The 27,335-nt window shown below is 38.8% G+C and overlaps 1 protein-coding gene across 7 annotated transcripts; it reads left to right on the top strand.

The window, feature by feature from the left end:
• Window positions 1-189: 189 nt before the first annotated feature.
• HELQ (helicase, POLQ like) lies at window positions 190-26,672 on the top strand. 7 transcript variants are annotated; one of them, XR_012087815.2, is made up of 18 exons: window positions 190-481; window positions 3,667-4,384; window positions 5,987-6,165; window positions 7,498-7,698; window positions 9,241-9,313; window positions 10,382-10,479; window positions 11,234-11,332; window positions 12,945-13,090; window positions 13,248-13,487; window positions 14,659-14,800; window positions 16,035-16,139; window positions 16,328-16,550; window positions 17,641-17,798; window positions 18,844-18,942; window positions 19,602-19,785; window positions 20,464-20,577; window positions 21,669-21,803; window positions 26,469-26,672. XR_012087815.2 is itself a non-coding variant. In XM_020801791.3 (18 exons), the coding sequence occupies exons 1-18, from the start codon at window positions 308-310 to the stop codon at window positions 26,559-26,561; spliced, it is 3,171 nt and encodes a 1,056-aa protein (XP_020657450.3). In that variant the 5' UTR covers window positions 197-307; the 3' UTR covers window positions 26,562-26,672. The 7 variants fall into 7 exon arrangements, 4 of the variants coding, with proteins under 4 accessions (XP_020657450.3, XP_020657452.3, XP_020657454.3 ...); XR_012087814.2 differs by having other exon boundaries at window positions 191-481; window positions 19,602-19,775; window positions 20,464-20,650; XM_020801791.3 differs by having other exon boundaries at window positions 197-481; window positions 19,602-19,775.
• Window positions 26,673-27,335: the final 663 nt, after the last annotated feature.

The raw sequence follows: 27,335 nt of genomic DNA, 5'->3' as shown, positions 1-27,335 counted from the left end.
AAGGCGCCGAGCGGTTCGTTCATCCTGGCCGAGGGGAGTTTAAAAAAAAAACGTTAAGAGGGAGGAAAGGGAGGGGGGGCGTTGACGTCAGTCATTTGGCTTCCTCACCCCCTCCTTTCTAGCCGTTGGTATAATCCTCGCCTCTCTTGGAACGTTCTCCTGAGGAGAATTGGACGGTTCCTTTTCTTTGCCGGGGGGGGGGGAGAAGAGGCCATGGAAGAGCAAACTTACCTGAGGCGGAGCGGTGGTGCCTTGTCTGCCCGGCGTACCTTGGGCTGACCCCAAGGATCGGCTATGTTGCTGCCTCATGGAAGGCGACGGGCTCTCCGTGAGGAGGACCCCGCGGAGGCAGACGCCGAGACGAGGAGCCGACTCGTGGGGCAAAAGGACCCGGGACGGGTCTGGCTCCCGTACTCCGCGGGCTCCCAAGAAATGGAGCTCCGGCGGAGGCGAGGGGGCTCAAGAGGAACCGGAGCCTGAGGTAAAAGAGACACGGGGGCTCCCAATGCTGCTGGAAGCCAGCCGAGTGTCCAGGTGTTTTATCTTTCTCTGGCTGAGAATTAAAGCCTCTCGCTCTATTTATTTAAGTTATTTACAATGTTTTCACCCCGCCTTTCTCCCTGAAAAGGACCCAAGGCGGCATGAATGTTGACTGTATAGATTTTTATGACGGGCTATTGGCTTTATTTATTGCACTTCTGCTGGCCCTTTCGGCTACAAAGTAGCGCTCAAGGCAGCTTATAAACCTGCTTTTTAAAAAAAACACTTAAAAACAATGAATGAAATCGTATAAACACCTTAATGTAAAACCATTAAAATCAAATAAAATGCATTAAAAACGATTGTAGGGGGGGTAGCTGGGTTAGTTTGCCCGTGTCTGATGAACTGGACTTGTACATGAAAGCTTGCTTAAAAATACAGGTATAAGTCTTTAAGATGCCACCTCGTTTATGTCTTTTTTAACTTTTTATTTTGTGTTCACCTGTAATTAAAAACAATGGTACTCGACAAAGGATACAAAATCAAGGGATAGGCTGAACATCATAGTCTAAAAAGATGATTTTTGCTCCCCTCTTAAAATCAGAGTGAAAACATCACAGCTCAGAAGGAAGTGTATTTCATAGTTTGGAGAAAGTCTTCATCCCCCCTCTATTCCAGTACTGTACATGGATGTACTATTTTACAAAATAATGGTAGAGATTCATGTTTTAGGAGCTTACAGTCTTGACAGGAAGCAAGGATAAATAAGGAGAGGATATACTGTACCAAGTTTTGTTACTGTTTTAGCAGAAGATGCTGAAAGCTGCCTAATAAGAAATTGTAACACGGCTATTAAAACAATAGCATTATAACATAATTGTGCATTCATTTCAGCTGCATGCTATTAAAGAAATTAAGGCTATAAAAATTAACACAGAAAGCATGTAAACATTTAAAGTAGCAGTTTATTTGCAGTAGCATTAGAATAACAGTTTAGAGTAGAATCCTGTATACATCTAGCTAGGATCAGTAAAGAAACTGTGCAGGTGCATACTGGAGTGATACAGTGGGGTCTCTACTTAAGAACGTCCCTACTTAAGAACAATCCAACTTAAGAACAGCTCCATTTGCTAAATTTTGCTTCTACTTGAGAACAGAAATCCAAGATAAGAACAGGAAAAAAAACTTTCCTGCTCTTTTTTTAACCTGAGGTCATCTTAGGTTAAAAAAATTTCTCCCCCTAGTGGTAGAGTACGTATTAACCAGCTTTGCATTAGTTCCTATGGGAACTAATGCTTCAATGTACGAACACACCTCTACATAACAAAAAAACAACCAGAACGGATTAATTGGTTTTCAGTCCATTCCTATGGGAAATTTTGCTTCAACTTAAGAACGTTTCAACTTAAGAACACCATTCCAAAACGGATTAAGTTCTGAAGTAGAGGTTCCACTGTAGTTTCTATGGACGGAAAAGAGCAGATACGGATTAAATGGTTTTCAATGCATTCCTATGGGAAATGGAGATTCAACATAAGAACTGTTCAACTTGAGAACCACCTTCCAATACGGATTAAGTTCTTAAGCAGAGACCCCACTGTATGAAGTTGGAGTCCTTTACATACTTACCTGGGACTCTGGGAGTAATCTTGTCTGACTATATATTGATGCACAGTAAGCTCATGTCATTTTGTGTTCTGTAAGGTACCGTGCACTCTCTAGATATTTAAAGCCAATAAATTGAATAGTTGTGAAGTAGTGTCAGGTGGAATATCTTTTCATTTATCACCAGTATTATCAGATCCTGCTTGATTTTATAATACGTGGAAGTGAGAGAATATTTCATTGCAGTTCTACACACACTTGCTTGCAAGCAACCCCCACTGTACTTGGCAAGCTTGTAACTCCATGAAAAGGAATTCAGGATTCCAGTACCTACCTTTAATTGTTTTTGTGAAAGAGGGAATTTCACCAGGTGTGCCTTGCACAGAACTGTTACAGGCAAAAAGCCTTATCCCCTTACTTATGTGGCCACTATGACCATATTTTTAAAGAGGTTATTTTAAATGAAAAAGTGGTTTCCCTCCCATCCGGTGAAGTTGTGTACATCAATGTTTGGCATTCTGTTAGTATATTTGTAAAGCTGAATTGTCCCCCTGAGGGAGCAATATACCATGTGTTGCTAGGGAGTAAGTAGGAATCTGGGGGCAGTTCTAAGGAGAGACAAAGGATTCCTGGTTTATTACGCCTTCCTCAGTTCTAGGGTCTGGATGTGGGTGATCAAGTGGCAGGTATCTAAATAAAAACAACAAAAAGTTAAAAATCTAGAATTACTTCTGTTTCATGTTGCATCCCGTTTGACCCACAAGACTGTAAATCTAGTCATGCTTATATGAAAGCAGTCACATTTTAACTTCGTGAGATTTATTTCCAAGCAAAGCTATCCAGGATTTTTGGAGGTTTTTTGAGTAACAGAGATGTTCATTTGTGGACTGCACCTCCTATAATTATAGGAATGTCCATGCTGCCTGAAGAATGTTAGGACATGTAATCCAAAATAGCTATATTTTATGACATTATGGCAGCATGAGATTACTTATGGACCACCTAGTCCAAACTTCTGCTGGATACAGAAAATCCAGACCTAGTTAATACCAAACAGATTTTTGTCTGGACTCTGCTTAAAGATGTGCAGTGATGGAGAGCTTCTTTCTTGCAGTTTTCTCCATTTTCAAGCTGCTCTTACTATATAGAGTAGAGGGCTAGATGGGCGGGATAGAAATCCAATAAATAAGTATTTCTGAATATTTAACTAACATTTCCTCTTGCATAGCTTATGGCTAATGGATTTGTTCTGACCCTGTGACATGACAAAGAACAATCTTGCTGTCTTCTGTATGGTGAAAGATTTTCAGGTATCTGAAGACTAGAACTTTCAAGTTCCTTTCAGCTTTTCTCATTAGTCTTGTTTACACATTCTTCCAATTATTTTTGTTACCTATATCTGAACTTGATCAGGTTAATTTATATTGTTTTCAAAGAGAAAAAAAGATATTAGCATGGCCCAGAGACAGTTTGTACACCATGTAGAAGTCTTTCTTGGCAACATAACTACCCTTGCTATATAAAAAGCTAATTATTTTTTAAAAACTCATACAGATTCCTTTTTTTCTATTTTCCTCCCAGTACATTGATAGTGAAGATGACATGTTTGGGGAATATGACAGTTTTTCTGGGAGCAACTCTTTATTGGCTGAAGTTAATGATATTGAACAAAGGTGTATTCAACTTACTGATGATGTGGATTCTGATAACTTAGATCACAGTAATGTCAGAAATGTGGCAGTGACAGAGACATTTTCAGCTACAAGTGTTGTGACCAGCTCCGTAAACAGAAGAGAATATGATTTCCTGAGGAATGCAAAAGAACATCAGAATAGCAATCTAAAGCATCAAGATACTGATCCAGAGAATCTGCCTTCATCACAGCTTTTATTTCTTAAAATGTCAGATGAATGCTTAATTGGCTGTCACGAAGCAGTAAGTGTAAAAGAAGGTGTCTATGGTATGGATGACAATCTCAAAAAGAGCTCAGATCTGCTTTATTGTCATGAAACAAAAAATGTGGTAAAAGATAGTGAACCATATACAAGTCTTGTATCTGAACCAGGAAGGAGAAAAAGTCTCAAAGATTATCTCAAAAGAGAAATGACTGGAAATGCAAGAATCCCGACTCCACTGTTGTCTAAAAGTAAGCAGCTCAAAGAAGCTGTAGTATCTGAGGAGACTGGTGTTACAGAGAAAAGAAATGGCTCTTCCTTTATTGATATTGGCCCTTTCTATGGCTTACCCACCAAAGTCAAGGATCTCTTACTACACTTCAGAGGAATTGAAAAACTTTATGGTAACAGCACCACATTGTTCTGATATTACATTCTGTTTAGTTCATTACAGCCTTTTCATTATGCTGTATGTATTTGTGAAACTGAATTATTTGATTTAGCGATTTGTACATTTATACATTTATCTAAACATTTTAAAAATAAGACAAATATGAATAATTTTCTTGTAGAACAGAGGACATAGTGGAAAAAAACAAGAAATGAAATTTCATTAACATATCCTTCTGGAATGTCAGGCAGAAATGGTACTCACAGTTTGGCCATTGTTATACATAATTTATGAGGTAGAGAAAAACTGTACTGTACTTTGTAATGGCAGGCGGAAATAGTACTGGCTGTTTTGACATTGTGTCATTAGAACAGCTTTCAGTTTTAGGGATTTTAGCCTATGTGGCTTTGGGCAAGCTGCACAGGCCCAGGGCTTCTCCAAAGGAAGAGAATGGTAAACCACTTCAGAGTGTTCTTTACCTGGAAAACCCTGAAAAGGGTCACCAAATATCCAAATTGACATGACCTGCCATTATTATTCAGTTATACTTGGAACAACAAGAATGTGCTCTGTTGTGCACATCGGTCACAGGGAACCAAGGAGATATAAACATGGAAGAACACATTTTCGCCTAGAAATCCAAAACAGCTGCCAGTTGAAACGTGTCATTGAATGTCCCTTTCGGGACGTCCTTCCATGGATAGCCTTCTGTGATAAAGATGTGTTTCTTTAGTTTATTATAAAAGTTTTTGCAATAATATTAATTTTCCAGTGAGTATCTGTATTTACTTGTACATCTCTCCAAAATATAAATTGTGCTAGGAAAAACATGTACCCCTTTTACACATAGATCAGTGAACTGTATTTTGGAACTCCTACGAATTCCATCATGTTTCTTTGTTGTAGTACATCATAGTTATACAATATGCATTCCAGTAAGAGGTCTTGAATTGCCTTAGAGGCATCTAGTGATGCATGAGGCATTCAAATCCTAAGCAAGCCCTTTTTTTGCAATAGGAGATAATGTGGTTGGGGGAAGAAAGGAAATGGAAGACAAATTGGCACACGTTTATTTATAGCTGTAATGTTTTGACTCAACTTAGTGCATTGGATCCAGGCATCAGATAACTTACCTGCTGACCAGTTAACTGCAACCCCATGGGTCAACTGGAGGAAAGGCACAGGATGGCTGTTAAGTGAAAGCCCACATGAGCACATGGCATCTTCTAGTTACGTACTTAAGAAAATACCCAGAATCAGAACAGTAACTGCAAGCACTGGCAGCTATTTTTAGTTTTAAGGTCCAAACTGAAATTTCTCCTCATTTATGTCATTGCTGCCACAAACAAAAGCATCTTCTTGTTTCACAAAGTGCAATTTGTTTCATTTTATGAGTTTTACTTTTATTGATTGAGTCATCATCCTGATGCCATCTGAACTATATGTGTGTTAAAATTATTTGTCTGAACTTAATTTTCCCCAAATGTCACATATTTCATGGTTTATACAACTTCTCTAAAATTCAAAAAAAAATATTTATCTTTATTTTAATTGCCTGCAGATGTTAAAATACAAGATCAGTAATGTAAATAATGGCTTTCTTTTAATTTTACAGATTGGCAGCATGCTTATTTAACATTAGAATCAGTGCAACAGAGAAAGAATTTAATATATTCCTTGCCGACCAGTGGTGGAAAAACACTTGTTGCTGAAATTTTAATTCTTCAAGAATTACTCTGCAAGCAAATGGATGTTTTAATGATCCTGCCATATGTGGCTATAGTACAGGAAAAGGTGTGAAATAGTAGCATTTTATATATCTATGCATCCTTCCCCCAGTCTGCAATACTGTGCACATTTTATTAGGAGTAAATTCCATCTTGGAACTTATTTCTGAACAGATAAGAATACCATTAGTTGTCATTCATAAAACTTGCTATTTTGAAATTCAGTGTGTGTTCTTATAATGAAAAACTACATTCTTCAATTAAGTAATTTACAAGATTTTCTATGGCTTGAGTTTCACAATTAACCTTGTATTCAAGACCTGCTCTTTACTGCATATTCTCAGTGTTGAACCTAAGGATCAGAATCCTGCATGATCACTTTAGGACAATCACATAGGTATTCCTCTCCTCCAGTAGGCAGCTTTGTGCTTTTGATCTTGTACTAGTTATATGATCAGGCATACACCTAGGGGCTTGCTGGAGGGAAAACCTGCAGGGCATCTCCTCTTACAGAGAAAACATCAACAGGATTTCAGCCAAGGTGTACTTAATGTTACATAAGAAGAGCCGTGCTGGATCAGGCCAAGAGCCCATCTAGTCCTGTATTATATTAGTTTTATTTGTATGCCATATTTCTCCCAACAAAGGGACCCAAGGCTGCTCACAGCATTAACATTCACACAAAACATAGTAAGTTAAAATTAAAAGCCAAATAATATATAATTGAAAATAAAATTAAAAGATTAAAACATGGAGAAGATTAAAATTACCTGCAAAACAAACTGATTTGTGGTTCATTTTTGAGTTCATTCTGGGGGGGAACCACCCAGTCCTCCCCCTGTCTCCGTTGCCACCCCACCTTATCCTAAAGCTGCTGCCACCATCCTGAGAAGCAGAAGGCCCAGCTCCTTGCATGGATGCTGGGCCCGTTTCCTGTATGTATGCGCCTACCTGTCAACTGAGCAGTGGGCACATGCACACAGGCAGCAGGCTTGCCTTCTGGAGCTGGGCCTGCTGCCTCCAAGGATGGCAGTGGAGGTGGGAGCAGCTTCAACACTATCTCACAGTGGCCCCACCAGATGCCTCTGGGAGCACAGGAGACAACTAGATACCTGTGTCCTGATTACCCCCCCCCCCCCGCATCTGCATTCTGAGCTACCTTCTTTTTAATCCTGGAGATTGTACATCCCCTTCATGGCTTACAAGCGATGGACCTTTCCTCCAGGAATCTGTCCAATCCCCTTTTAAAGGCCTCTAGGCCACATGCCATCACCGTCCTGTGGCAAGGTGTTCCACAGAGTAACAACACGCTGGGTATATATTTTATTTTGTCTGTTCTCACTCTCCTAACACTCAATTTGAAAGTAATGTTCTTACATTTCTGTTGCTTTTCTTAAAGGTTACAGGGTTGTCAAGTTTTGGAATGGAACTTGGTTTTCTGGTTGAAGAATATGCAGGGAATAAAGGAAGGATTCCTCCAATCAAAAGAAGGCTAAAGAAATCTCTGTATGTTGCTACTATTGAGAAAGGACACAGCCTGGTGAATTCCTTGATAGAAATAGGCCGAATCAATGACCTTGGTCTCGTTGTAGTTGATGAGGTTTGCTATCAAATTATTGATGTTTTTTTTTAAATATTTAAAGTATTGTTAACTTAGGAATGTTTTTATATGCTGCACTGTGCTGTAAATTACATTAATGTAACCATTTTAATTGCTTTTAGCAGGCTAAAATGTATTCAAGTACTAGGGATTAATGTGCTCTGTTATGATATTAAAAATTATAATTTTAATGGAAAATATATTTGTGTTGATAATATAGTGGAGTAAACATTTTCTGTAATTTCCTGAGCTCCATTCACCAAATGTCAATTTAAACACAAAGCTCTTATATTTCTTTTAGAAGAAATTCAACTTTTGCAACAGAAAATAGAGGAAATCAGTTCTGACAAACTGTATCTGCAGAAAATACTACTACCCAGTTTCCCTGAAAATAAGCCCTAACCTGAAAATAAGCCCTAGTATGATTTTTTAGGATGCTCATAATATAAGCCCTGCCCCCAAAATAAGTCCCAGTTAAGTGAAACCCCACCCTCCACCATTGTGCAGCAACCAGAAGAAGATGACATGACTACAGTATTTGAATACATGTAGATTGTTGTACATGGAAAAAAAATAAAACTGAGATTTACTATAGCATTGCAAATCACTAGAGTAACCTATCATACAGGAATTGACTCACTAAATCCCCATTGATAATTCGATTTATTACGTTAAGCAACAGGATTTTGGACAATGTGTATAAATCATTTAATAGGTTTCCTTAAATACTGTTTGTAACTTTCAGTGTCTGAAATTCTGTTAATAAGTCACAACTAGAGTAGGCCTGTTTGAATCAATGGAACTTACAGAGGAGTTGACTTATCAAATCTTCACTGATTCAGTGGGCCTAACCTAGGTTAACAGGAACAGGATTTTAGCCATATATGTCTCTGGGAATAAACTTATTTATATGTATGTCTCTGGGGAAAAACTCAGGCCCTTTCCTACATAGAAACTCTATACAGTGGTGCCTCGCATAGCGATCGCTCCATTTAGCAACGAAATCGCTTTGCGATGGACTTTTTGCCATTGCAGAAGCGATCGCTTTGCGATGGTCCCTATGGGCTATTTTTGCTTTGCAATGATCGCAGGGAAGCGATCGTCGCAAAGCCTCCATTTTCGGCCAGCTGATCGGCGGTTTCAAAATGGCCGCCAGGTAAACAAAATGGCCGCCCCGCTGTGTTTTTGCAAGGATTCCTCGCTTTAGAGGCACCGAAAATGGCAGCACTATGGAGGATCTTCACTTAAAGGTGAGTTTTAAGCCCATAGGAACGCATTAATCACGTTTTAATGTGTTTCTATGGACTTTTTAATTTCGCTTAGCGATGTTATCACTTAGCAGTGATTTTTTCAGAACAAATTAACATTGCTAAGCGAGGCACCACTGTAGCTCCATTTTTTTAAAAGGACAGGTAAGTCATAGTACAGCAAGTATGTCTAAAGAATCTGACTATTCTCCCTGTCAATATTGTAAAATTCTTGGGATCCATTCTCTTGTTTTCTTGCTCTCATCATTCATTTCTATCTTTCTCTGTCTTAAAGTTGCATATGCTTGGAGAAGGAGGTCGTGGAGCTATCCTAGAAATAACACTTGCAAAGATTATCTATGCAAGCAGTAAGTAGCTTCTCTATAAAGTCTATGATTCTTGTGATCAGAATTACCTGTTTTAATATGTTCAGTTATAGAAATTTCAGGACTTCCTAAAACTGTAGTAGTATAATCTATAATACAAAAGTAGACATTTTAAATTTTTTAACAAATTCTCCTTGGGCCTAAAACAGGTTGGGAGGGCAAAAACAATGCAAAATAGTCAATCTACCTGCTAGGGAGCACTGGGGGAGAATTTCACAGTGAGGGATCCTAGGCTGACCATGTGTTAGTTAGGCATCCTTCAGTCTCGAAAGACTATGGTATCGTGCTCTGTATGGAGGACTTGGAGCAGCGTCTAGTGTGGCTGAGGAGGCCGATTCGAGAGTGACAGTCTCTTCCACACTGAAGACAAATCCAGTTTGTCCCCTGTCCAGCTCCCTGGTTTTGCTGCTTTTGTGACTTCCTCTTTGCCTCAGCCTGCTGGGCAAGGGTCTCTTCAAATTGGGAGAGGCCGTGATGCAATGCCTGCCTCCAGGCTGAACGCTCAGATGTCAGGGTTTCCCATCTGTTGAGGTCCATTCCTAAGGCCTTCAGATCTCGCCATGTGTGGCCCACAACATTAACCACACTTTGGCTTACAAATTGCATGTAGTTCAGAATTATTTCAGGAAAATAAAGAGAAATTCAAACTAAGATTCCAACATATCAGTGGGGTTGTTTTCAGTTAATAAACAGTTTGTACATTGGTTGTAGTGAGATTATAGCATTTGTTTTACAATGGAGGATGTAAAGGTGGTTGGTTGGTTTTCAAGGCTGCGTTTTTTGCTGTTTCAGGTTTTACAATATTGAGTACAATTAGTTTTTTAAAAGTGTATTAAGACTGCTTGTGAAATAGATGTTGTTCTTGGCACTGGGTTACTAAAGAAAGTGCCTTATTTTATTTGTAGTACAAGGTTCTGTGGTTTTTTAATGCTATTTTTGTTTGCTGTCTGATGTCCAGATTCTCTCAGTCTTAGGTTCTTACTCCAAAATATTCAGCAAACTATACGGCAATCTTCCAGGCTATATTATATGTTGTTATATTTTATGTAGAAACAACTCAGATAATTGGAATGAGTGCAACTTTAAGCAACGTTGAAGACCTTCAGCAGTTCCTGAAAGCAGAGTACTACACAAGTAATTTCAGACCAGTATGTATGTGATTAGAGGGAACTGTATTAACCATGCTTAAAAGTAAATGTTCTATATTGACGGAATTGTTTATCAGTTAATGATGTATAGTGATATACAGTAGTTGCATATTAATTAGAATTGTAGTGTATTGAAAAGGCATGCTCATTTATTAACTGCTTATACAATTTATTTGGTACACTATAGGGCTTCCGTTTGCTTGCAATAACAGAAAAATATCTTTACCTGAGAAAGAAAGTGCCTTCATTTGTTAATCTTTCATATGTCTGGTTTTATGTGGCCAGAATTCTAAAAACAGTGTTCCCTGCTAGTCACCATGGCAGAGAAGGAAGATGCATTTGTTAATTTCACTTAATGAAACAAAATGTAGGGGGGAAAAACAATGAGCATCATAATTCTAGAAATCTCAATCTGCCATTTTCAGGAAAGCACCAAGATTAGGTGCAGACCTCCATAGACCATGCTACTTTTTACATGTGGCTGATAACGTCATCTGAAAGTGTTCCTTCCTTTTTTGAAAGAACCTTTCTCCATTTCATCCATGGTTAAATGCATGAATGGGCGAAGTGCAACCTCTTAGATGTTGTTGAGCTAGAACTCCCATCATTCCTCACCTTTGGCTATATTGGCTAGGGCTGATAGGACTGGTAATCCAACAATATCCAGAGAGCTGCAGTTTGCTCACCCTGAGTTAATGTGTGCTATCAGTATTTGTCATAATTTGATTATTGTTTGCAACTTTTAAAAATCTAGGTCAAATTGAAAGAATATGTTAAAATACAAGACAGCATATATGAAGTGGATAGCAAAGCAGAAAATGGTCTTACCTTTTCACGTCTCCTAGAGTTCAAGGTAATGCAGATAAATTTGCAAAGTTTTGGTTTTCTGTGGATAGTTTAACATTCAGTTGTAGCCATTACAGGTAGTGTGGGTAGAAGGTGAGTCAGACTTTATTAACATACAGTATTACAGGTCACAGTTTATGAATCCCTATTTTCTAATAGGAACAAATAGAGGAGGCCCCCTACCTCAAAATTAGGTGACTCAAAAAGAATGCTAGGGGTGGGAGAAGCTGAAGTGGGTTTTTATGTGATGGGATTTATGAGGTTGATTCTGATTTTAATATTTCACAGCTGAACATGTGTTCAGAAATGCTCTACTGTATTCTTAAAGCATATCTGGCTTAGTGAGCTACACAATTTAATTTACACATGCATAAATCACTAGCAGGATTCTGGCCTATAAATGTGTATATATACATACACAAATGTGACAAATAATCAGATACTGATTTGTATTGTTGTTGTTCTTGTTTAGAGACTGATTGACTGTACTTTTAAGCCGAAGTTTAAATTAGTGTATAATTTGTTTTTAAATGTTATTTTTAAATGTTTGGTCTGATTGCAGTGAATTTGTTTGCTTTAAGCGTGTACAATTTGCAACAAGGCCCTGACATTAAAAGAGCCCACCAGCCAGAGCTTTCTATGTGGTGTACACAGCATTCAAAATGTAGGAAACATCAGTAAAAATAAAGTTGAGACTGAAAACTAAATTAAGTTGTAAACTATAAAAAGACTTTACAGTACTACAGTAAAATCAGCAGGAAAGAATGGCTGAAATACTATTGTGTGAATGATAATGTCACAGCTGTGGGCTTCTGTCGGTCATTGAAAGTGCCCTATTCCATCTCCCCACCCCTAAAGTTCTGATGTTCCCTGGGGAAGCCATTCGGAGCCTTAGGACAGAGGTGGGAGAGGGAAGCTTTTAATGCCCGAAAATCACCAAAAGTCCCAATCTGGATGGCAGGACCGTTGGTGGTGATATCTTGAAGTTCTCAAAGGCTTCTCTAAAAGGCAGCATGAGGGAGCCTCAGAACCGTGGAGTTGAGGGGTAGAATAGGAAATTTTAAATGAGCAAGAAAAGATGTGGCTAGTGACAACATCAGCTTGTGTGGGTGTAAATTAATGCAATAGAATTTCAACCAGAAAAACATTACATTAATAGTAATAGTGTGCTGTCAAGTTAGTTCTGACTTATGGTAACCCTTTTCAGGGTTACCATAAGTCTGGGAGCATCCTAGAACCGTGCAGCTTGTCCATGACTGCACAGGCTGACTCTTCTGGGATGCACAGTGGGGAACTGAACTCCCAGCCTCTGGTGCCACAGTCAGACTTTCTGAGCTTTCCAGCCAGTTAAAACATTACATTTTACAGCATGTAAAATCAAATTAGAACAAGCCTCAAAGTTAGAGTACAGTGATGTAAAAATGCTAAGATTGTTTTTAAAAGTTATATATAACTTCACGGTTTAGTTAATGACAGAGAGGACATGACTTCATTGTAACTATTTAACAAGTTAATTGTGTGTACTGTATATATAAGATTGTGTGTGTGTGTGTGATGCTTTAATAGTTTAAGATACAAGATGTAATTCAATTTTAAAATAAAGTTATGTAATGTTTCAGTATTCCAGTAGTCTGCAGAAGATGGATCCTGACCACCTTATTGCATTGGTGACAGAAGTGATACCAGAGTACTCCTGCCTTGTTTTCTGTCCCACTAAAAAGAACTGTGAAAATGTAGCTGAAATGATATGCAAGCACTTGAACAGGTACGTTTCTTAGCTGCAATTCAGTCACTAAGTACTAATTTTTGCTAAGTACTAATTTTTATATACATTCAGTGACAAAGACTAAGCATGAAACAAACTTTTCTTGCATGTACAAATCCCTGAACCTGCTTAGTCTGAAAGTACTCTTCTTTCCTAGAGACTTCAAAAAGATCAAAGAGAAAGAAAAACAAGATCTTGTTAAAGATTTAATGGATATCTGCAGTGGAAGACTCTGTCCTGTACTGAAGAGAACAATTCCATTTGGAATTGCCTATCACCATAGTGGCCTTACCAGTGATGAAAGAAAGCGAGTAGAAGAGGCTTATTCTTCAGGCATCCTCTGTTTACTTACCTGCACATCTACCCTCGCTGCTGGAGTTAACTTACCAGCCCGAAGGTCAATCTTCAAACAAGCCTAAAATGTATTATTGTTTAATCATGTGCATTATAAGAAGATGAGATGGTTGGACAATGTCAGTGTCATTCTACGAACATAAATCTCACCAAACTCTGGGAGGCAGTGAAAGAGAGAAGGGCCTGGCGTGCTCTGGTCCATGGGGTCACGAAGAGTCGGACACGATTAAACAACAGCAAATAAGAAGAAATGTAACAATTTACTCAGTAGCTTGAAACCAGAGGAAGAGGTCCAGCAGCACAGCTGATAAAACGAGTTAGGTTCCTGAAATACCAGAATCTTATTAAACTGAACTGTCACAAAGAGTATTTCATACTACAGATGAGGGCTCATGACTGAATCTTCTTCCATTTAGGGGGTGGGGGTGGAAATCAGGAATCATACCTTTACATTTCTCTTACATACTGGTTGGGAATTATTTTTGCATGAAGGAGAATTCAATCATATGAGCCTTTGTCAGCAGTTTGAAATAATGAAGGTCAGCAACAGATCCATTATATTAATGGTAGTTGTTTAATATTATATCTGAATTTGGCCTATTTTGCTTCCAAGCTCAAGAACTAGTAGACGTTGTCTAGAGGGGCGGGGTAAAAATCAAATAAATAAATAAATAAATAAATAAATAAATAAATAAATAAATAAATAAATAAATAAATAAATAAATAAACGACTCTTGATCTATTTGCTTGTTCAGCTTGCCCTCTCTCTGTAGTATTTCTTCACTGACTATGAAGAAGAAGGGAATGAAGTCTTAGTAATGTGGGTGTCCATGTTTATAGATGTTGCTCTCAAGGTTTTTCTTTGCTGCACATTTGTTGTTTGCTCATTCTCATCTGATTCTGACAACACCATGCTGGGGAACTACTGTAGTTGTCAAGGGAGCATATTTCAGAAACACTGTCCTTTTAATTAAAAGACTCTATACTAAACTACTGTTTGCTACTTAGCCTGTCATTCATGGAGTGGTATGCACTTTAATATTTCTCTGGCATTTGTAACCATTTAGTGGACAGAATGCCATTGATACAATTATGCCAGCATAAACTAGATCTTGGCACCTCCCCCCCCCCTTGGGGAGAAAAAGAATTAAAATTGAAATATATCTGTAAAGTATTTTCAATATAATTAAAGCATGTTTCTTGTTCTTCCTTAGGGTTATTCTAAGAGCACCTTATGTTGCTAAAGAATTTTTAAAGAAGAACCAGTACAAACAGATGATAGGCAGAGCTGGTCGTGCCGGTATTGACAGAGCTGGTGAAAGCATTCTTATAGTGCAAGAAAAAGACAGACAGCTGGTAACTTAAGCGAAAAAGAATGACAATTTTGAGACTTCTGAGTCGTCAGGATAAGTCGATTGTATAGTATAGGGAGGAGCTCAAGTTTTAAAAACACAAGCTTGTTCTGAAATAATTTGATTCTTCTTTTAGTAAGTATATTTCAGGGTAGTTTTCCATACTTTGTTAGGATAGCTCATCTCAGTACTTCTCCTTGGAAGCCTATAGTGCACTGGTTGCCAATATTAGGTAACCAGGTGTTCCTGGACTGCATTTCCCGGAAGCCGTCACCACCACCTGTGCTGGCCAGGATTTTTGGGAATTACAATCCAAAAACACCTAGGTTTCTTAAAATTGAGAACTACTGCCATAGTATGTCATAATTAAATGGCATATGTTATATCAGATTAAAAAGGGCAAAGTGATATAACATTCTGGCTACACCATTTTGCTTGTTTTATCAAATAAGATGCCCTGTTTGGGTAGGTTTAGAGTATACTTACAGATTTCTTGCAGAACAGTTTAGAGTGTACTTGCAGAAAACTTCTTGACATTTATTTTTAAAAGGTCTATGTTGCTAAAATCATTCCTTATCCACATCTGGTGAATTGAACGGAGAACCTGTATTCTTCCAGATGTTGTCCGGTTCCACTCCCAGCATGGCCAACAGTCAGGACTGATGGGAACTGTAGTCTAACAACATCTGGAGGATCACAATTTTTCTGTCTCTACACGTATGCTTGCTAAAATAAAAATGTTTACATCCCAACTGAAAAGGTTTCAGAGCTGAGCAGATCTAAAGATCTTCCAAGCTAGGAAGTATATATTTTGGAAAACATTCTTTGAAGAATAATATTTTTTTTATCCTTTTGCTTGTTTCTGTTTGAAGTTAATCTTTTTTGAAAAGTCATATCTTGCCTTTCAAAAAAAAACTTCTAAAACATGTAAACAACCACATTCTATAAATTTAAGAAGGACAGCATAAAAAAAGTTGTCTTGCAAGGTAAAAACTCAGATGTTTCAGTGAGTCAATTCCAGACATCCAATGTTTTTGTGAATATGTAGTCATTTTGCAATTACTGGAAAGTTAGGAAAGAGATACATGATTACACATTTTGAGGCAAATTATTCCCTCAATCTGTGGTAACCTCTGAGATGATGGAGAACATCACCTTTGAGGAGTGATATAATGTTTAAAACTTTATTTCCCTACTTGTATATTTCACTGATCCATGTTATGTTACTATTTTTTAAGGTTCAAAACTTAGTATGCAGCCCTCTGGAAAACTGTTATAGCAATCTTCTGCTTGAACAGAACAAGGGTATCCGAAGTTTACTCTTATCATTGGTTGGATTAAAGGTAATTCTGAAATTTTAATGAAGGTGATTGCCTAAAGTGTACATGAAAAGTGAACATTGGAAGAAAGGAAGTTTTCAAGTGACATAACAAATAACCCATAATTTTTATGTATTGACACTATTTTGCTTGCTCATTTGAACTGGCCTTCACGTTGTCTTAGTGTAGTATCCTACTACTTTCCATTACAGATAGCAACCAGTCCTGAAGAGATTTACCAGTTCATGGGTATAACCTTGCTTAGTGCCCAACCACAGCTTCTGCCTAAAGAAAAGAGCCTTTATGATGTAACTACAGAAGTGTTGCAGTGGTTAACACAACATGGACTCCTAAAAGAAAAAGTGAGCTGTGATTGTCTCCAAAACATTCAGCAGAATTTAGAAATCACTCCACTGGGTCAAGCCACTTACAAAGGTAAATGATTTGTCTGTTAAAGCTGCACTCTGGCACGATTTAGATAAAGTAAGAGACATTGTTCCTAGGAAAGCCGCATGGTGGGTTAAAGAGGTCTCCTTTTCCTCTTTTCCTTGTCATATATTTCTGGTAGCAGAGCCATTATGTGCCTGGCAAAGCAAGTCCTTTCCGCTCTTCCAAGGCTTCTCCAAACCTATACAGCTGGGAGAGATCCCTCTGAATGCAGCTGCACTTAAATCTGAATGAATGTGTAAGACTACATATGGATGACTTTTCTCAACAGGGTGCAGAATGAGCAAAAATAGTGAAGATTTATAACCGTATCTCAAACATACGTCAACTGCGCAACTACATTCCATTTGTAGTGAGAGGCACATAGCAGCATTAGAACCCTTGAAATATGGACAGTTAATGGGATTTTCACTTTTAGTTTGCCATAGTGTTAGGAGCCCTCCATTTGCACATGGGTCACATTTTCCATTGTAACTACTGATTTTATACTAAATAGAAAAGAAAACATGTTAGTAATCATCTTGGGCAAAATCCAAAGAAACAAAAAAAACAAGACCAAAACATGTGGCACCTTAAATACTATTATATGTTATGTTATGTTTATTGTATTGTATTGTATTATAGGATGCACCACCATCCTTTAACAAATGCTCATAAAAGCAGCAGTGCAGCCCAACGCGTAAAAAATGACAGTGCAGCTCCCAGCCCCTTTCTTGTCTTATCTGAAGTAATTTTAAACTGATAGCAAACAGCATTGTCTTTATCTTAAACTATATGACTTTACTTTACTTGACTTGATTGGTAGACAAAATCTTCACCTGGAGTAAATACTTCCTGGTTTCCATTCAGAAATTAACCCAGTTTGATTGGGGAGGATTTGCTGCTAAGCGGGTGGATGGGTGGGTGGGTAGAATATCATGGGGAAATACTTCAGTGGGTAGTGAAGTTTAAGGAGCCGTCAGACACTCTCGCATCCTAAGTTGCCACATCACTCAGCATCTTCTCAATATCAGACCAAAAGAACATATACATCTACAGAATATTGAGCCAAGTATATTTGTTTTTAAATATATCTTAGGTTCTGTCGATTTGACATATTGTGACACACTGTATGCAGACTTGAAGAAAGGGCTTCAGGGGCTAATCCTTGAAAGCTACCTTCACTTACTCTACCTGACAACACCTTATGATATGATATCTCAGTGTAGTCCGGATTGGATGATCTATTTTAAACAGGTAAGTTTTCCTCATTCCCCAAAATAAGAATATTTGTTCTTAGTGTCATTTGTTATCTCCTCTCTGTGTCTGAGTTTAATGACAAGAAGCTTGGTTAATGGTCTCTGTGGAAATAACTGAAGCTGTGTACAGGTATTGGGAGATGAAGACATTGAGTTTTTGGGCCATGTCTTGCTTGAATGTCACCTCCACAGAGAAGAATGTAACAGACTTCTGTGCCCCATTATGAGGAAATGCCCTGCAAAGCCATTTGCGTGGTATTTGGAGTTTTTGTTGCAGTTATAAACCAAACAATCCAAGTCTGTTTCTTAAATTTTGTTTTCTGTTGTAAGATTTCATAAAAGACTGTATTAATTTAACAGAGTGCTTCTCCTAAATATGAGTATGTTCTAATAATTTTGTGTGTGCTTGTGTGTTTGTTTGTACTGTTTTAATTTTTGTCCTTGATGGCATAATAAAAAGAGTGTGTGTGTGTGTTTTAAAAATGCCCATTGTGGTGTAGTGGATAGAGTGATGGACTTTGATTCAGGAGATCTGGGTTCAAATCCCCACTCGGCCATGGAAACTCATTTGGGGAGCAGAACTGATAGAGCTACTCTTTAAATATATGAAAGCCCTAGTAGGATCATTATAAATCAGCTCAAATTTGACAACACATAACAAAGGAAACATTTTATGCTGTAATAAGCCTGGCAAATAGATTCCATCCAAGCAACAGTGTAAAGCCCATGTATGATAGATCCTTGAATACTCTGTTCCATATTGCTCCTTGCCTGAACCTAGGTAGGTGTGTGCAACACAATACCAGAGCTGCTTGTATCAGGGAAAGGTCTATCAGAGAGTTATGTATGTACTTTAGGGAAAGGCCTTTGGTTGCACATACGAAAATGCTCATGTCAAGTTAGGGAGGAGAAACAAGAAACTATTGGGGTTAATGCCAGTTCCACCTCCTATTTATGTATAGACTGATCATGCCCTGGTTGTGGGCAGGGGGACATAGTTTAATTATTAATTTATCTGACATATACTTAATTCCAATTTTTAGTACAGTCAACTAAGTCCAGTAGAACAACAAGTAGTAGACATTGTTGGAGTGCCTGAGAGTTTTATTACAAAAAAGGCTTCTGGACAAACTATCAAAAAGGTAAGAGAAAGATATAATATGTGAGGTGACTGGATATAATATTGGGGGGGATGTGATTCTTCATTTGCTTATATGATCAGAGCCTTGGATTTGTAGAGCAGCTGTAATTATTCAAAATTCTCTCCTTCATTCTCTCCTCCTTTTTTGTCTGCTCATTAGTTTTTTCAATCCTTCTAAAGTAATAATTTCACTTATTACACACAGGAATTTAAAATATTGTAACAGTTCCTGAGATATACTTCAACATGGTAAATACAGGACAGTTTCTCTGAGCTTCCTTCTTAGAATACACATATAAATTATATTTAAATAGTTCAGACTGATAGTTGAAATTAATCATATATGAAATGTGAAGTGACCATAAAATAGTTTTTTCTGAATGGCAAAGTACCTGGAAAAGAATGCAAGAAAGTGGTCTAATCAATGTTGTAGTAATAAAATTTACCCTTGTACCATTGCATTTTGCTTATATCTGAAATTCTTGGTTGAAGGTTTGTGCTGTTAATGCCTCTGTTAATGCCAAGTTGCCTGTTAGTGTCTCCTGTTAAATAATCATGGGAGTTCAGACAACAGTTGTGTTAGTTTAGGGAAGCTAAAACATGCAAAAGGGTTCCATTAAATTGCTTCTTGTATTTCATATTAAATTACTGTCTTCTTAGGATGTGGATAGCAGAAATGTCAGTAGACTTTATTTATCCTTGATTCTTCATGCCTTGTTAAAAGAGACCAGCATATGGAATGTCGCTGAAAAATTTAATATACCACGAGGATTTGTTCAAAGTCTTCTTAATTCGGCTGCTTCATTCTCTTCATCAGTTCTACGTTTCTGTGAGGTAATATAAGGTACCTGAACGCATCACTGCTAGAACACAAGAACATTATTCTTCATTTTCTTTAAAAAAAATTTTCCAAATGCTCTGATGAAATGTTCTAATTCCAGAGCTGAACAAAGGATCCATATTCAGTATATTGAATTGTTCTACCATGATTTATATTTAAATAGATTCATTAACTAGGTTCAGTGGGATCTAAGTTATCTAAGCCTAAATCCCACTGACTTTAATTGGTTCATTCCAAATATGAGTATAGCTGGAATTTACCCACTCTATTTTGCTTGCTTCCATATGGAGAACTCTCAACCTGAGAACAAAAAACTAAGTTGATAGAACCTTTGTGACAATGTCTTATATATTGCAAGATAAAAAGCGTTTTAAAGAACCATTGTAACATCAGTTAAGAGTTGTACCAATAGTTCATCGTATTGACTTCTGTTGTTGTCTATTGCAATCATACTTGCATTTTAAGATGGTGTTAAAAAGTAAGTTATCTCTTTCCAGTCTCCTGATTTTTACTGTGTGACATTACATCCTTGAACACTACTTTAGCTGAGGCAAGTGAAGGCTTACAGGAGTTGATGCATATCTTTCTATCTTCTAGAACCTTGGAAGGATTTAGCAAGCAATTTTCCAAATAAAATTAATCAACAAATGTGTTTCTGTGTTTCTATTTTATTTATTACAGGAACTGGGTGAATTTTGGGTTTATAAAGCACTGTTGACAGAACTTACAACGAGATTGACTTATTGTGTAAAAGCAGAGCTTATCCCTCTTATGGAAGTGACAGGAGTTTTAGAGGTTAGCAAAATCAGTTTTTCAGAAAAAATATTTCCTGAACTTTCTGTGAACACCTTTAGTACAAAGAAGCCAGGTAAATGATGCAACTGTATGACGCCTTAGAATTGAATTTTCATTTAAAGATGACTTTTGTAATGTCTTCAGAATGACCATTATTGCCTGAGAGCTGATACAGTTCTTTTGCAGGGGAGTAAGTTTCCAATAAAAGAGCAGTACACATGCCGGCAACCCAAAATGTAATTCCTGTTACATTACAATGAAATATACTGTTTCCCGTGTTTGCCCTTCTTCGTCATTAAAGCAGCAAGTCTCATGTTGCTACTGTAGGTACATGAGATCATATTCTTTGGAGTTTAACATGGAGACAGTTTTTGTGGCTATTTTAATGTAGAGTTTACTGTGGAAGTTTGCTGTGGGCCTTACTGAGGGAAGTTACTCTAATTTTTAGAATGTGCATCCATGTGTCTGTTTGTGCTGTAGCACTCAGTGAAATATAAGACCTTGGAAACTTGGCATAAATAGTAAGTGGAGATCATTTTGTTTTAAAATTGATCCATTAATTTTACGTAATCCAAAATTCTCCATAGCTTACAATACCATCTCCAATCCCTCAATGGCAGATATCCCTAAGCTTTGCTAGCGACAGGTCTCAGGTACTCATTTGTACAGAGGTAGCTCTTGCCAGGGTCTCCAAACTCTTCAGACAAGAGAGAGAAAGAAAAGGTGGTGGTGCCTGGCATGGGAGGGGAAGGAGAATGAGAAGAAGGAAAGGATGCATGAACACTAGGGCGAAGAGAGATGAAACATACCTGTACAAGATTTGGGATGATAGGGACCACTAATGTACAAAAAAGGCTGGTGTTTGAGAACATCTGATAGTCATCGGAGATTGTACAAGTAAGTGTTGAGCAGGGATGGGCAACTTGTGGCCCTGCCTGGACTGCAACTCCCATCATCCTGAGTCAGCAGTTAGTGGTGAGGGATGATAATAGTTGTCCTCTGAACATCTGAAAAGCCACGAGTTGCCCACCCTGATTGAGAACCATGGTGGTGGCTCTCTCCCTTAATTCGTTTCTTGTCTGCTTTCACAGGCTCGAGCCAAACAACTCTACAACTCTGGATATAAAACTTTAGCACACTTAGCTAATGCAAATCCAGACCTGCTGGTGAGGAATGTTGCACATTTATCCCGACGTCAGGCAAGACAAATAGTTTCATCTGCAAAGGTGATTAAAATTGCTATGAAAATATTAGAAAAAATATTATTAAATAGTGTGGTGGGGCCCACACTGGTGCCTTCTCCAGGCCTTGACATACATTCTGTGCCAGAATGCTTCTCCAGAAGCATCTAAATCAGTGATTACTGACCTTTGATGCTCCAGATGCTTTCGAATTCCCACTGCCAAAAGCCCCAGCTAGCATGGCCAATGATCTGGGGAATCTGGGAATTGAAATCCAACACATCTGGAGGCCCATAGGGTAATACCACTGCTGTTTCACTGTCTCCAGGGCTTTTTAGGCTGGGAAAAGCTCTTTGTAGAAAGAGAGAGTCAATCAGTTGTCACTTCAGGGTTTCAAAAAAAGGTCTTTATTGGCCCCAGAAAAGGAGTAATATTGCGTTCAGAGAGTAAACTTGTCCCCCATAAACCATTTGAAACACAGAAGAAAATTAGGGAGTGAGGTTCAAGTGGTAGCGTCGATCACAGAAGCTGTACTGGGGTTCTAGTTTATCCACCATGTTTTAGAGGAAGGTCTAGATTAGAACAACAGAGAAGCCCCTTCTCTTTTAGAATACAGTGCTACTGTTGTCAGCTAAATTTACCACGGAGTTTGCATAGTTACAGAGAGCAAGACAGCCATGTGTTTGAGCCAAGATAATATTCTCCTGGTTTCCTGAGGGAATTAAGGACACATTGAACAATGGACTGATGATATATTTGGGGGGGAAAGAGTGTGTGTGTTTTCTTTTGGGGAAATGTGTTGAATGGTGCTTACTGAATTAAGCATTTTGTTAGCAGTCTAATAACCATGGCATTTAGGTGCATGTAGAAGGAAGCTCATGTATCGAATGGTTCATTGTGGATTGCTTCTTTGCACTTGACAGAGATGTACATTGTACCTCTTAGCCGGTTTTCTGGCAACAAGGGTCCCCATGCACATTTTATACTCATCACAACAGTGTCTCCAAGCACAATAATTTTGTTTTATGTAGGATTAAATGGCATCCTTCATGGATTGCTGCCTTGTCGTGGCGAAGGGGCTTGAGTAACTCAGAGAAGCTATGGGCTATGCCGTGCAGGGACACCCAAGACGGACAGGACATAGTGGAGAGTTCCGACTAAACGCAATCCACCTGGAGTAGGAAATGGCAAGCCACTCCAGTATCTTTGCCAAGAACGCCCCATGATCAGAAACAAAAGGCTAAAAGATATGACGCTGGAAGATGGGCCCCTCAGGTCGGAAGGCGTCCAACATGCTACTGAGGAAGAGTGGAGGACAAGTACAAGTAGCTCCAGAGCTAATGAAGTGGTTGGGCCAAAGCCGAAAGGACGCTCAGCTGTGGACGTGCCTGGAAGTGAAAGGAAAGTCCAATGCTGTAAAGAAAAATACTGCATAGGAACCTGGAATGTAAGATCTATGAACCTTGGGAAGCTGGAGGTGGTCAAACAGGAGATGGCAAGAATAAACATTGACATCCTGGGCATCAGTGAACTAAAATGGACAGGAATGGGCGAATTCAGCTCAGATGATTATCATATCTACTACTGTGGGCAAGAATCCCGTAGAAGGAATGGAGTAGCCCTCATAGTCAACAAAAGAGTGGGAAAAGCTGTAATGGGATACAATCTCAAAAATGATAGAATGATGTCAATACGAATCCAAGGCAGACCATTCAACATCACAATAATCCAAGTTTATGCACCAACCAGCATTGCTGAGGAGACTGAAATTGAACAATTCTATGAAGATTTACAACACCTTCTAGAACTGACACCAAAGAAAGATGTTCTTCTCATTCTAGGGGACTGGAATGCTAAAGTAGGGAGCCAAGAGATAAAAGGAACAACAGGGAAGTTTGGCCTTGGAGTTCAGAACGAAGCAGGAGAAAGGCTAATAGAGTTTTGTCAAGAGAATAAGCTGGTCATCACAAACACTCTTTTCCAACAACACAAGAGGCGACTCTATACATGGAAATCACCAGATGGGCAATATCGAAATCAGATTGATTATATTCTCTGCAGCCAAAGATGGAGAAGCTCTATACAGTCAGCAAAAACAAGACCTGGAGCTGACTGCGACTCTGATCATCAGCTTCTCATAGCAAAATTCAAGCTTAGACTGAAGAGAGTAGGAAAAACCACCGGGCCACTCAGGTATAATCTAAACCAAATCCCTTATGAATACACAGTGGAAGTAAAGAACAGATTTAAGGAACTAGATTTGGTGGACAGAGTGCCTGAAGAACTTTGGATAGAGGCTCGTAACATTGTCCAGGAGGCAGCAACAAAAACCATCCCAAAGAAAAGGAAATGCAAGAAAGCAAAGTGGCTGTCCAACGAGGCCTTAGAAATAGCAGAGAGGAGAAGGGAAGCAAAATGCAAGGGAGATAGGGAAAGTTACAGAAAATTGAATGCAGACTTCCAAAGAATAGCAAGGAGAGACAAGAGGGCCTTCTTAAATGAACAATGCAAAGAAATAGAGGAAGATAACAGAAAAGGAAAGACCAGAGATCTGTTCAGGAAAATTGGAGATATTAAAGGAACATTTTGCGCAAAGATGAACATGATAAAAGACAAAAATGGGAGGGACCTAACAGAAGCAGAAGACGTCAAGAAGAGGTGGCAAGAATACACAGAGGAATTATATCAGAAAGATGTGGATATCCCGGACAACCCAGACAATGTAGTTGCTGACCTTGAGCCAGACATCCTGGAGAGCGAAGTCAAGTGGGCCTTAGAAAGCCTGGCTAACAACAAGGCCAGTGGAGGTGATGGCATTCCAGTTGAACTATTTAAAATCTTGAAAGATGATGCTGTTAAGGTGCTACATTCAATATGCCAGCAAGTTTGGAAAACTCAACAGTGGCCAGAGGATTGGAAAAGATCAGTCTACATTCCAATCCCAAAGAAAGGCAGTGCCAAAGAATGCTCCAACTACCGCACAATTGCACTCATTTCACACGCTAGCAAGGTTATGCTCAAAATCCTCCAAGGTAGGCTTCAGCAGTATGTGGACCGAGAACTCCCAGAAGTACAAGCTGGATTCCGAAGAGGCAGAGGAACTCGAGACCAAATTGCTAACTTGCGCTGGATTATGGAGAAAGCCAGAGAGTTCCAGAAAAATATCTACTTCTGCTTCATTGACTATGCGAAAGCCTTTGACTGTGTGGACCACAGCAAACTATGGCAAGTTCTTAAAGAAATGGGAGTGCCTGACCACTTTATCTGTCTCCTGAGAAACCTATATGTGGGACAGGAAGCAACAGTCAGAACTGGTCATGGAACAACTGAGTGGTTCAAAATTGGGAAAGGAGTACGGCAAGGCTGTATATTGTCCCCCAGCTTATTTAACTTGTATGCAGAATACATCATGCGGAAGGCTGGACTGGAAGAAGCCCAAGCCGGAATTAAGATTGCCGGAAGAAATATCAACAACCTCCGATATGCAGATGATACCACTCTGATGGCAGAAAGTGAGGAGGAATTGAAGAACCTTGTAATGAGAGTGAAAGAGGAGAGTGCAAAAAACGGTCTGAAACTCAACATCAAAAAAACTAAGATCATGGCCACTGGTCCCATCACCTCCTGGGAAATAGAAGGGGAAGATATGGAGGCAGTGTCAAATTTTATTTTCCTGGGCTCCATGATCACTGCAGATGGAGACAGCAGCCCCGAAATTAAAAGACGCCTTCTTCTTGGGAGGAAAGCGATGACAAATCTTGACAGCATCTTGAAAAGCAGAGACATCACCTTGCCAACAAAAGTCCGAATAGTCAAAGCTATGGTTTTTCCTGTCGTGATGTATGGAAGTGAGAGCTGGACCATAAAGAAAGCAGACCGCCGAAGAATTGATGCCTTTGAATTGTGGTGCTGGTGGAGACTCTTGAGAGTTCCCTGGACTGCAAAGAGAACAAACCTATCAGTTCTAAAGGAAATCAACCCTGAGTGCTCACTGGAAGGACAGATCCTGAAGCTGAGGCTCCAGTACTTTGGCCATCTCATGAGAAGAAAAGAGTCCTTGGAAAAAACCCTGATGTTAGGAAGGTGTGACGGCAAGAGGAGAAGGGGACGACCGAGGATGAGATGGCTGGACAGTGTCTGCGAAGCAACCAACATGAACCTGACACAACTCCGGGAGGCAGTAGAAGACAGGAGGGCCTGGCGTGCTCTGGTCCATGGGGTCACGAAGAGTCGGACACGACTAAACGACTAAACGGACGGAAATGGCATGCATTCAATAATATGAGGAAATGTACATGACCCTACTTGACTTGATGGCACACATATTATTACTATAATGATTCCACTATATCGTTGTATAGTATGCAAGTATACTGAGATTTACGAGTGAGGATTAAATCTAATCCTTGCTCATCTTCCAGTCACTGCAAATCAAATCAAGCCTTGATTTGCACAACCCCCATTCTGTGTCCAAATCTCACACTAATGTGACAGGAATTTGGAAGTTAGTCTGTTTGTGTCTGCATTTGTTGTATATGAGACAGAAAGAGAAGAGTTTATTATATGTATTAGACAAGTCATTGTCTTTGTCAGTTACATTTGTTGCAGGAGGATGAAATATACATCAGATGTGTGCATCATGTTTCCCCATTGAGATACAATGTATAATATCTTAATAATTTGACTGGTGATGCTTGTCTTTTTATGCAGATGCTCCTGGCAGAAAAGACTGAGGCTTTACAAGAAGAAGTTGAAGAACTATTGAAAATACCAACAGACATTCCTGAAAGCTCTTCCATATGAAACACTCTTCCATACAAGTCTAAGCATCAAACTGTCATTTTCTAATCAACCTAATGTTAGTAATGTGCTGTATATGCTGTATATATTTGTATATAAAAGTCAAAAAATCTTTTTGAGGACTCCTAATTATTACATCATGGAAACAGCACAGCTTATCAAACTGTAACAGGGTTTTTTGTTGTTACCATCTTGCAAACAGTACCCTGTTGGATATTTTCACATATGGAATTCCATCTTCAGGATTTTATTTATTTATTTCATCGATTTTATGCCACCCCTTTTAGTGCTGGAGCACTATTCTTGGTGGTTGACAGTCATGGAAATAACCTTCTATTCTAATTGCTAACCCCGATGCACTACCCCACTAGAAGCTGCTGTGATGATGCGATAAGATACCAGTCATCTCTGGTCATGTGCCGGATTACGTGTTCCAGTTGTGCTACCATGTCAGCTTTCCAACTGAAGTTCTACATACATAAATATTGAATAGGATACTCCTTTCATCAAAAGCTGTTCTCATTTGATCTACTATATACATATGGAATTAGTCCCCCGTCCCCACAAAGCCAGATCCATTTTGAGGTCAACATGAACATAGAATACTAAAAATTGTACAGATACCATTGGCATTATTTGCCTATACTGAGCAAACTAAAATATCAGATATGCATTTTAATAGCTTCTTTAAAAATTGCTTTTTAAGATTCTGACAACCATGGTTATGTCAAAAGTATGCAATGTACTGAAGCTTCCATTGGCACTATGTAAATATAT

This window comes from Pogona vitticeps, chromosome 5, assembly GCF_051106095.1.
Source record: "Pogona vitticeps strain Pit_001003342236 chromosome 5, PviZW2.1, whole genome shotgun sequence".
NCBI classification, from domain to species: domain Eukaryota; kingdom Metazoa; phylum Chordata; class Lepidosauria; order Squamata; family Agamidae; genus Pogona; species Pogona vitticeps.
This window is presented reverse-complemented; position numbering and strand designations above follow the sequence as displayed.